The sequence below is a fragment of the Platalea leucorodia genome (assembly GCF_965183815.1).
Source record: "Platalea leucorodia genome assembly, chromosome: 3".
In the NCBI taxonomy this organism is placed as follows: Eukaryota; Metazoa; Chordata; class Aves; order Pelecaniformes; family Threskiornithidae; genus Platalea; species Platalea leucorodia.
The window spans coordinates 114,236,366-114,248,456 of NC_138825.1; the positions used below are offsets into that span (position 1 = coordinate 114,236,366).

Consider the following 12,091-nt stretch of genomic DNA (forward strand, 5'->3'; position numbering starts at 1 on the left):
ACAGGACTCGAGAAATAACGACTATTAAAATCTTGATGAATTAGTTTGCAAAATTGGTATTTCCTACTCCGAGCACAAGCAAAGTTACTTTATATATTCTTACAACCACCCCTAGTTGAACAGAAAAAACTGGGAGGAGGGAAAGAAGAATTTGGGCTCGGCACTCTTCTCCCTTTCTCTGGAAAATGAATGATTGCAAAGCCTCAGTAATACACAATAAATTGTGGGTTCTCTTCCAACTTAACATCCCCAACATGACAACTGCCACACTAGCAAAAATTTATCTTCACCCTTCAGATAACAATCATGATAAAGAACATAGCACCAATACAAGGCCAGAAAACAATACGATTTTATTCATACTCTTTCATGAAGCTCAACACAAAGGCATCCCAGTTGCTAGAATGTACTTAAGAAGAAAGACCTGCCTCCACTGTCATCCCTTCTGAGAAAAAAAAACATCCCCTGTACTGATTCAATAAACGTAAATTTTCTGTGTGCTTGTGTGCAGACGTGTTCATGTATCCATATACAGATGCCTACTTTACATATATACAAACACGCGTATACACAAAGACTAACTTCATACAGTTTTCTGTCTCCTAGTGAAGCCCTACGGAAAATGGTTTACTTGTGAAAACTGGAATTTATCAATACCTAGGAAGTTTCAACCCTTTTCCCATGTTTTTTTCTCTGAAAAAACAAGCAAAAACTGCTTCAAGTGTTCAATTGTTCATCTAGCATGGGATAAAATCTCACTAAACTTAAAAGTATATATTTCAGTTAAACACCCATATCTGCAAGCAATTTCAAAATCATGGAAAACATAAAGCTATTCTTTGCTCTAAAACTCCTAAGGATTAATAGGTATGACCGACTTTCTTAGGTTTACTTTGAGTTTAGTACGTAATCTGGTTACAATGAAATTCAGCCATCAATTGTAGTAACTTCCCATTCAGATCCCATCTTCAACCTCCCCATCAAATCCTTAAGGGAGAAAGACAGCTACAATTAAACAGAGATGCACAACATTGCTTTGGTCACGCTAAGTCTGGATGCACTACAATAGTACAACTGAGGAAAGAGTGTTTTACTAAACCCAAAGTGATGGGTGTTTCCACTTAACTCGAAAATGCTCAGTCTACCACCTACATCCAGATAGAAAGGACAAGAAAAGTCCAAGGCTTGTGACCGTATCAAATCCCCAAAAGCAGCAGCAAACATTATCTTGAGTTTTATCATGCACACTGCCTCTGGGGAAAGTGTTTAGCCATTCCCTCACACCTGGAGCATGACACTGCTATAGTAATAGAGTGATGCATACTTCAGCTTCTCTTAGGACAATGTGCTAAGTACAACTAGGGTTTCTTTGCTAAACTGCATCTTCTTCCAGGTTCATTGATTCTTCTAATGGAGCTGAAACCTGCTGCTGTAGCTGTCCTAGAAGATAACTAGAAGGAAAGGAATAGGATTCAAACTTGTCAGCAAAATCAAACAAAATCTGCTATGTTTGTTAGTTACTAGTACAGTAGCCAATAACTCATATTAGCATTCGAGTTTCATATTGCAAAATCCTCCCAAAACCTTAGAGTAATGGTGAAAATATGGGAAAAACACAGAATAATAAATGGGGTTCATATCTGCATGATTTTTTTATTTAAAATTTTGGTGGTGTGCTATTAATATGCACATTTTCAAGCTCCACAATCCTGAAAGTGTTAACTGATCATAAGGACTTTCATGGGAACTGATAAAGCAAAGCATTAAGAAGGGGGAAGAGGTGGGATCCAAAACTGTTAATCCAGGGCTAAATGCATTACAATCAGCAAATTACCAATCCATTCATTTACAGAAAGCTACGTTACACTTATGTGTAAGAATGCTGTCTACTGACTACCAAAAGGTGTCATACAGCAGGATTGCTGAGTACAGAATAAGTATAGCTCAGTTTTCCAGAGGAAAACACAGACCTCCCAGTTCCATAGCACAGTTGGAGAGACTCATAAGTGAAATTCAGATTGACTATAGAATAAGAGTGGTGGAAGAGAACAGAAGTATTAAAATGGTAAAAACAGCAGCCTGCACATTTAAGAGGAGGAAGATAGAGGCTCAAAAACTAAAGCTGGAATCTAAAATTTCTTTTCTTCTTCAGGCAAAAAAGTCCCCAAAACGGAAATTTCCATCTCAAAGGCAGCCACTGAACTGTAAACAACCAGTTCCAATTACTCAAGTTGGAGCAGGAAGTATTACCAAAGATCTGCCAACTAACATCATTTGCCCTAAGAAAGCAATGAATGCTTTTTAATCCTTGCCTCCCCCTCCTTTAAGACACAAGCATCAGAGCTAGAAGCCTATGGGCTTTCACCATGCAAGAAAAGAGATTCTAAGTACTGATTTAAAACTAGTTTTGCATTAAGAGAGCATGAAAGGAACTAAATGGGGGTATATTCACATTTTTACAAGGTGTTGCTGACCTTTTCTAATTCACAATGTTATTATATTACAACCGTACAGGTTATCTGTAGAAATATCACATATCTCAAACTACTGAATCATATACTTATAAGACAAATACGCTGGTTTTCACTAAACAGTTGAAATAAAACTGTGTGGCTTATGAAGAAAGTCGCACTTGAAACTTTTCTCATATTGCAAGTGATTTAATATACCCATTTTTCATGGCGGAACTTACCATGGAGTAAAATATAATACAGATCTCTTCCTTCAAAGGACACTAACAGCACGTAAATATTTAAACAGTTCATTTCTTAAACCAGCAGGAGACAGCCAAAAGGAAAGACAAACAATCATAGGTGGTTTTGTGTGGTTTGTTGTTTTTTTTTTTTTTTTAAAAAGTGAAACTTTCCGTTAACAAATTATTGAGTATAACCTATAAAATGTAGAAATTTCAAAAGAAGACAGAAAGTTCTGGTGATTCCAGAAGCTGCAGCTAAGCATTAATTCGCAAATAAAATACTGTAATAACCCTGCAATACTGAAAGCAGTATATACAATGGCACAGAATCTGAACAAGTGAACACACAGGCATACATACAAATAACATTAACACTGGGTTGCAAATTTCCATTTAAATATCTGTATGCGGTAGTATTCATGAAACCTTCAAAATCCACCCCCCATGTTCACATCTTTGTCAGCCCCCAATTATCAATTTCTGCTTACTTAAAGCCAACTTTCAGATTTCAGATTTCTAGTCTTTACTGAGCAACTCCTTTTAAAAATACCACTTCTCTTGAAAACTCTGCAGCTACTTCTATCAAGACTACTTACCAACGTAAGATGTTAAACTCAATCACAATTCATACAAAATAACCAAACAATACATCAAGCCATTGCGTGCAATTCTCCATATTTAAACCCATCCATAGATTCTCCTATATTTACTATATATAGTAAATACAGGAGTGAATATACATGTACCCATACCTTCTGTAGTTGGAAGTAGGTCTTTTCCTTCACTCTTTGTTTCTGTCAGTTTCTCTGTTCTCAGCAATACTTCGGCAAAGCTTTCCAAAGAATTGTTCTGGTATGTGCCATAGCTGATTTCAGACTAAAAGTAAAATAAGGTAACTGACACATGCGCAGTTATATTTAATTCATATATATTCATATATATTCATATATATTTAATTCACTTGCAGCAGATGGAATTATCTACCTCAGTTCCTGCATTTACTTTCCCTTCTGTTTAATTCTGGATTTTCTCCTACTATCGCACAAAATTTCAAGTCACACAAATACTCCAAAATCCATATTATTACTTAATTATAAGATCTCAACAGAAAACTAACGCTTCAGAATTCTGTAACAGAAACTTACTTCTGCAACATATGGATCAGCAATTAGAGACTCATAAAATGGATGACAGCCTTGTTTTTCCACAGTGGCATTTTCTCCAGGCCCACTTTTTAATACATCTCCAAATTCTTGGCCCTGGGACAAAAAAGTATAGTTGAGTCTAGTCATAAAAAAAGCTCATTAAAAAGTCTGTAACTGCTCTTCAGAAGGGAGGCAACTGTAAACGAAAATATCATTGAATTCAGTGGGGAGAAAGACAGAAGTCATGTTACATAAACCAATGCTGAATGAGGTCCAGTATTTTTAAAAAAAAGAGAATCATGCTCAAAAGTAGTATCAGAGAAAGTAGTATCATAAACATTATGGAAAATCCACTGAAGTAGAGAATGTAGAAAAGAGAAACTGAAAAGGAACAGCTTTGAATATAAAATGACAGTATTTAAAGAGTGGACTTCACTGCTTTCTTCCCCAAAATTCTGAAGTTCTGCCAAATTTCAACTATGCTTTCTCACACTATGCTAAAAAGGCAGGAGAAAACAGATTAGAAAACAAGAAAAGGAAACAGCTTTAGACTCCTCCTTTCTTTGGGATTTGCTTGCAAACAATCCCTTGATGTCTCTAGTTCCTTTATCGATTTGAAGTCTCCAGTTATCAGATACCTATAAAGGAGTCCAGCTTTTATACTAATGTATCAGTGAACGTGTAAACATCTGCAGACACATCAGCAATCCCTTACATGTAATGGTCGAAGATAAGTTAATGATCTCTTCCACCACTGTCCATCACTGACAGCATGCAGCATGGCTTTTGTAGTCATAGTTGTGTTAGACAACACCTTCATGGTTTTTGATGTCGTCCAGTACAATAAATCAGCAGACTGGCTAGAGGAGACGTTGGTTTCGTCCTGTGAGCATATTCAACACACAACGGCAAGTGTTAGACTCATGCTTTAATTAGGCTAATGACCTAAAGACAAATGCATTAGAGATCAGGAACACTATGTTAATAACATATTTTAATGATCATTAATTTAAGCAACAGCTGTTGTAAAAATAAACAAAAAACAAGTTAAAAGCGATTTAGAAGTTTCAACGTGAAGTGAGTAGCGTGACCGGTAGAACATTTTGCCCCTTATTCAACTATAACCTCTTGTTTCCACAGACACCAGCTGTTTTTAATTCTGAAGTTTATAGTGGTAATGTTTTACACAATTGTTGAATGCTTCTGTTAGAATAATGATCTCTCTACAAATGAGGAGATTGAGTATGCTAAAATTAATCTTCACTAATTCAAGAAAGCTGATAGTAGAGACAATCCTGTATTTGTACAGAGGTAGCATTAATTAAGTTGAGTTCTCAGTAGGGGAAATGGTGAAGACATGTAAACATTCATCTCCACACCAAGTGAAAAAGTATCATCAAGATCTGAAATTCTGCAGTTGGCACTTACAAGGTACCAAATATAGCAAACATAAAAGACTGCAAAAGAGAATCGAGACCCCAGCCTATTCTCGCTCCCAAACTGCTTCTACAATACGTGACATATACATCTACGCATTATCCTACAAAACATCTTCACTTGGTCTTAGTAAACTCACATGTAAGTCAGTTCTTAAAAGCAGAAGACATGTTCCACAAATGGAGCTTTCTGTACCAGCTCTTCCTCATGCAAAGCATCTAAATAATACCCAGAACATCCATGTTGGTTGATCTGTGCTATTCCAGTCCTGAAAGGTTTGTGTTAATTGCATGCTTTACAAAGCTTACACATTAGACATAAATATATAATTACCATGCTAATGTAAACACACTGTCTTCAGCAATAGAAAATACAAATATTTTCCTCCATACAGCAAACTTCAACAGCTTTATATCCAATATTTCTCCCTTAACAACTCTATTATTCATTTCCCCATACATACTGAAGTGTATTGAAATAGAAAAATGTTACCTGTATAACTAAATGTGGGGTATTAGTTTACAACTTACTCATGACAAAATTTCAGACAGAGCAAAAGGATGCCAAGTTATGCTCAAGTGAATTATGTCCCGGCATAACTTCAGTGACAATACATGTTAGCTTCAATAAGGCAGAGTTTCACTGTAGACGAACTTATTTTTAGTACCTTTTACTGTAGTATGCAGTAAATCACTGCCTCAAGCTGACCACTGAAGTAGCAGGTCCATCTTAAGTCATCCTTTCCATTAAGGCTTCGGCTTTTTTTTTTTTTTTTTTTTTTTTTTTTTTGCCTTCCCCCCCCCCCCCCAATCTTTTCTGAAATTATATTCTGCATTTCACAGATGCACCACTAACTGACTGGCTAAACTGGAAATTTCAGCTCTTAGTTCACCAAATGAAGAAAGAGCATGCCAAGTACAACAAGCCAGAATTTTTATTCCTCTGAAAAGTAAAAAGCAAGAGAAAATCCTAGGTCTGGTGGCTTGGTGGGGTGGAGGAGAATTTCTTGTTTGTGTTTTTTTGGTTTTTTTTTGTTTGTTTTTTTTTTTAAATAAACCACTCTTGGTACTTAGTACGAAAGCTTTTTGTAATTTAAATGTTATATACAGAATACTAATTTTTCTCTCTGTCCCCATTTTCAAGCAGATGTTGCAAGACACCTAACTGATTCTTCATGGGGAAAAAATAAAACAAAATCAAAACAAAACAGAACCAGAAAAAAAAATCTGCCCCTCCCTCTCCCCCCAAGTTCTCAACTGCATTTGAGCAAAACACATTTTTTAAAATAAACCTCCTTCAGCAGTGTGAAAACTAATGGGCTAACTTGTATGCTGGTGTGTATGTTTCTATAGGTCTACCGCTATCAGATAAACTGTATTGATTTTTTCTAAAAGAATTTCAACTCTTACGAGTAATTACAGTCTTTTCTACACAAATAAGAATTCTGTTTTCTGAAAAGGCATTCTGCTGTGTACCTGGAACAGCAACACTTTCAGGCTATAACTTTTTGCTATCCTGGATCAATCTCTCATAAAATAAATGATTTCTTAAAGACTGCTGGAGGTCTCATTTTAAGAAGATAACTTTAATTGTATCTTCAGGAAGAAGTTATAGTTTGGAGGTTTTGAGGGGTGTTTGGGGGACATTATTTTCTTATATTATTTCTTCATATATCCTTTATAAAAGTAAGCACTTCTGATTAAAAACAAAATAACAGCAACAACTTATTAATCCTAAATTAGCAGCTCAAAAATTTGTATGAATCTAAACTGATGTAAAAAACCCCCCAAAATTCTGAATTATCAAGATACTCTAAAATAACAGCTAAAATTTTTACATATACACGTGCTCATATATACACACATATATAATTCCAAACAGTCTAATGCAAGGACAAAAAACAAAGCCAAGTATGTTTTAAATAAGCCACAAAAGAGGAGTAATAAATTAGTAATAAATTTGAAACAATAATTTTTTTTTTCTTTGGCAATTTGAATGACAATTAGTCAAGGTGCAAAACATGCAAAAACCACACACTGTATACACTTGCATTAAGAGTCATTATGCATTAAGATTACGAAGGAAACAAAATGAGGTGGAACAGATCCTGTTCATAAGACAGAACATCAAGTATTAATTTTCCTTTTTTCTTTTTTCTCCTTTTTGGTACCTCCATTAGAAAAAAGGAATTTAAAATAGTGTCTTTTACGTAACTATTCATGCTTAATCTACATTTGTTTTGTGCCTCGGAGGGTTTTGGTTTAGGGTTTTGGGTTTGTTTCTTTCTTTCTTTTCATAGTGTATGTTACAGCTAATCATAGAATCATTTAGGTTGGAAAAGACCTTTAAGATCATCAAGTCCAACCATAAACCTAATACTAACCAATCAACCAATCTAATTGAAAACTACAGTCCTGCAAAGATAAACCACACCCTAGATAGGAGACTATGGAAAAGATTCACCTCAAGATGACAACACAAATTCAGGTGTCACTGGATGTCTAAGCTCTTATTAGAGCTATAGTGTCACTGGAACTGAAAAAGTAACCCAGCCTTAAGCATACACAATGCATTTGATTCAGCTGCTTAAACACAGGCTTTGATGACTGTCCGAGATATATAGCGGTAATTAAGATATCTGCTTAATACTTGTAGATCTGACAGAGGACCTAGGCTTTTTGGGTCAAGTAGCTAAAGGACAGGAGGATAACTTAGGGCATATCAAATTGTTGATATCTATGATTACATAACTGAATCAAGCACCTAATGGCTGATTAACTGCATTATTCTCTATGCACCATTGACTGGATCTCCACTGACTACAACAGGACTTTAAACAGTGCACATATAGAGTTCCACGTTGAGATTTTTCTCTTTCTCTGCACAAGAGTTCAGTGATACCGTAAATGAACATGATTCCTTTAGGAATTACAGCTGCCTCTTCCTATAAGAATAATTCTAATTTAGTTATTACAGAATTAAAACCAGTACATTTACTACACCACAAAACACAGCTCCAGTTAATCGCAACAAAAAATAAAATTAAAAAAAAAAAAATCAACTATTTGAAACAGCAGCTGGAGCATTACTTTTGCTCTCAGGTTCCAAAGACCACAGGTGGAAGAGTTCCCAGTGCATGCTACATAAATACAACATTCCCTAATCATTTCTAACCAGCAGTGATAAAAATGCATGACATACCAATTTAATGTACACAAATGTTTTAAAAGATCTTGTCTTTTCCCAGATCTAGTACTTGGGAAAAATGCAAAAGCAAAGAAGATGCTAATGCTCTGTTAATCAGAAATTTTCTTTTCTTTAAGCAACACTTAAGAAAATCATTCCTATAATTTGAAGATAGCCACCTCTAGAAATTATGTCTGCTCTCATATCGAAGTGTTTGGTTTCAAAGCAACTTGAAACTGCAAATTTCTCTTGTGCTGATGTGCCACTTTACAGTAATTAAGTTTTCACATTCAGATATGTAAAAGATAATGATTTTATTTATAACAGGCATAATGCATGTTTTAAGTACTATGCAGATTTAACATAAAGTCAGAGCTCATTTACAAGGCAATTGATGGTTATTGTTTCTACTGTTAATACACAAGACAGCATCTCATGACTAAGAATTATATTTTAGTCTAATAATGATAGCAATAACATGCTGAAATGCTCTTTCTTAATGAAGATATTAATTTTCTCACTAAGATATATTCTTTGAGAAGCACAAGATTAGTTGTTGAGGCATTTGTAGCATACAACAAAGAGAAAAAAGGGGGGGGGTTGTATTTTGCTTAAAAATAATCTGCTATGTTGGAATCATTGTAGCTTCCAGAGGATAATTTCTCCAACGGATCCCATGAGTTCAATCAACAGTGACAAGTTGGCACTAAGGTAATGAAGTACATCATTGTACAAATGCATTAGTTCCTACAGAATAATTACATGCATCTTTATCATAGCAATCAGGAATTTCCTTCAGAGTAGGACCACCAAAAACTTGAAGAAAAGTTATACTGAAATCAATACGACAGCAATGTTAAATAACACAATTCTATGCAATCTGTGAAGATATGTAGCCAGCTGCTATCAAGATTTCTGCAAGTTTCATGGGGAAAAAAAAGTTTGAGAGGAAACACTTAACAAAAATGAAATTACTTTAGACATTTCTAGAGAGGAGTTCATCAAGAGAAGAACGATTGACAAGTATGACCAGCTAGTGATGTAGGTTGGTATACGACAAAAAAATGGTAGTGGCAACTAATGATTCAATACTAAATAAAGGTAAGAAGAGGTAGAAAAAGGTCACTAAAGCTTTGAAAGGGAAAACTGACATACTTACAGATAGGTATTTTTAATGCAACAGAGAAAGGGATACCCAAACACATGTATGCTAGAAGAAGCTTAGTCAAGTCAAGATAAGGAAAATTACATTTAGAGCACCAATTTGAAAAGGTATCAATAAGTGAGAAAGAAGAACATTTTTCAACTCTTTAAGAAAAGGGTGGTATAAGTTAATCAGGACATAAGCAAAAAACAAAGGAGTAAAAAGAAAGGGAAAAAAAATCTTTCAGTTTTTTTTTTTTTTCTTAGAAGAAACAAATTGTGTGCAAGACAATGAAGGTGAAGCACGAGGAATTAGCTGAAGTGGAACTATGGGAATTGCAGTTATGGGATTCAGTTAAGTCAGAGAAACTGAGTTATTGAATATATTGCTTTTCTAACATTTCAGACTTCTGTAACAAAAGGAAGGGTTATACAGTGACTAAACTCTTGGCTATGTTTCCTCCTGTGTCATTGCAAGAAATGAAAGAAGCTATAAATCCCTATTAAGTCAACTGGGAGAGAACAAAAAGACAGAATTAGCAAATATACAGAACTCATTTCATAGTGTAACAGTCTGAAATATGACATGCCATGAAGTTGTATTAAAACAGGAAGAAAAAAACCCAATGCAGCAACACACAAACTTGCCAGGTCAACTGTCTGCCTACTTCCAGTTCTAAACAGACAACCAACCACAACTAGGGGGGGGGAATGAAAGATATATTGGAGAAAATAAGAGTGGATAATTTTCTGAATGTGAATTCCCCAGCATAATGAAAATTGCTTCAGATATCCAAACTGAATTGATAATGAAGTTAATTAGTGAGTTTACTCAACTCTGATAAACCCTTGAATGAGTTTCTGAATCATTTATATGCATCTATAATTTTTGTGTCACAACATACAGTCAATAGTACTACAGCATATGAAAGGTGATAAATGACAAATTTGTTATATACATTAAAATATTGTAACCATATGCATCCACACCCACATCAGAAGGTTCCACAATTTTATTAATGTCTACTTAATGATCTACCTCTCTGAGATTCATTTACCACTTTCCAGAAAATAAAAGCATTCCTGCCAGTGAACAGACCTATTCTTCATATCAATGATTCTAACAGATACATAAAGTATTTAGCTCTCTTTCTCTGAATACTGTTTTCAGCACTATTTTACTTTCCTGCCCATTTATTTTTTATATATGTATACAAAGTATGCGTGTATGCCTATACATATATAAAAAACATACACATAATATAGACATATACATAGAAGTTGCCTGTTCCCATTCCAATAACATGAAGGAGAGGCGTGTGGTTTTTAAGCTACATGGTGTTAAATACACCAAAGGCAAAGACTAGCGTGTTCCACCTACAGCTGTCATTGGTAAAAATTCCCCATGGGTATAAAGACATTAAGGAGGCTGCAATTCAGATATTTTGCTCAAAAACCCAGGCTATACATCATGAACCACCTTTTTTTCTTTCTTTCACTATTCTTTCCTATATTTCATTAAGGTTTTTGCCCTCCCTGCCCCGATCTGTTTCACCTAAAAAAAAAAAAAAAAAATTAGAATTTTCCACTCTGAAATGGATGAAAAACACACTCCTTTCTTTCATAAATAGATTATTACATCTTCTTTAAAGAGAAATGTACTTGCAATTGTACATGTACACACTTAATTTGTTAATAAGCACGGAAAGTAGAAAGAATAATAGCAGACATTTTTCCTGCTGCCCTGCCTCTATTTCCCACAAAACACAACGTTCCTTCTGATCTTGCACACAAAAATAATTTCACAAGTTATAAAATGGCAAAGAAGTCATAAACTTCAGAACAAAAGGGGAAAAATAAGTTTAATTCAAGACATTTTTTAATTAAATACGTAGCTCAGGTTTATTTTCAAATGTCTTGCTTTGCAATTTCCATAGATCAAAAATCAAACCAACATTAATGTATTTTATTGTGTTAAGTTTTGTTGCACTTTCCTCTTCTCCTGCCTCTGGGTTTATATTTTTTTCCTGTGGTGCTAAGACTGTGTAGGAAGGAGCGATGAAAAATCAGAACAGACTAAGCATAAATACATAAGCAAAATCTTGAACTTAAAACAATGTAAGAACAGAAATTAGTAGATACATTTCATGTTGTGTATTTTATCTAGTAAACAGGTAGGTGTTGGTAAAAATTCAAATTCAGCTCTTCAGCGTAATGCAGAACAAAATCATTACTTTAAAAACTCTCTTTAAAGCTTACCTCTGTATCCTTACTGATCAACAAAGAAGGTCCTGAGATATTTATATTCTCACCTCCTTCTGAAGGAAGGAACTGGTAATTCACAGCCTGATAAAGAATCTATAAACACAAAATAAATATAATTTCTTACCGGTCAAATAATCAAATGTAAAAATTGTAACTGATGTCATAGGAAACACAAGAAATTCTGATGTAAAAGCTTCCATGATAGAAAAACAAGGGTGCA

General features: G+C 34.7%; 1 protein-coding gene across 2 annotated transcripts in view; it reads right to left on the reverse strand.

Annotated features, from left to right (window-relative positions):
• The window catches only part of NBAS (NBAS subunit of NRZ tethering complex), a gene marked incomplete at its 5' end in the record, with an annotated part of 188,793 nt that overhangs the window by 98,990 nt on the left and 77,712 nt on the right, over window positions 1-12,091 (reverse strand). For both annotated transcript variants that reach the window (XM_082306639.1, XM_082306640.1), the window contains 4 exons: window positions 3,448-3,571; window positions 3,841-3,954; window positions 4,556-4,723; window positions 11,866-11,964. In XM_082306639.1, coding sequence (XP_082162765.1) covers window positions 3,448-3,571; window positions 3,841-3,954; window positions 4,556-4,723; window positions 11,866-11,964 — 505 coding nt within the window. The remainder of the gene's footprint in view (window positions 1-3,447; window positions 3,572-3,840; window positions 3,955-4,555; window positions 4,724-11,865; window positions 11,965-12,091) is intronic.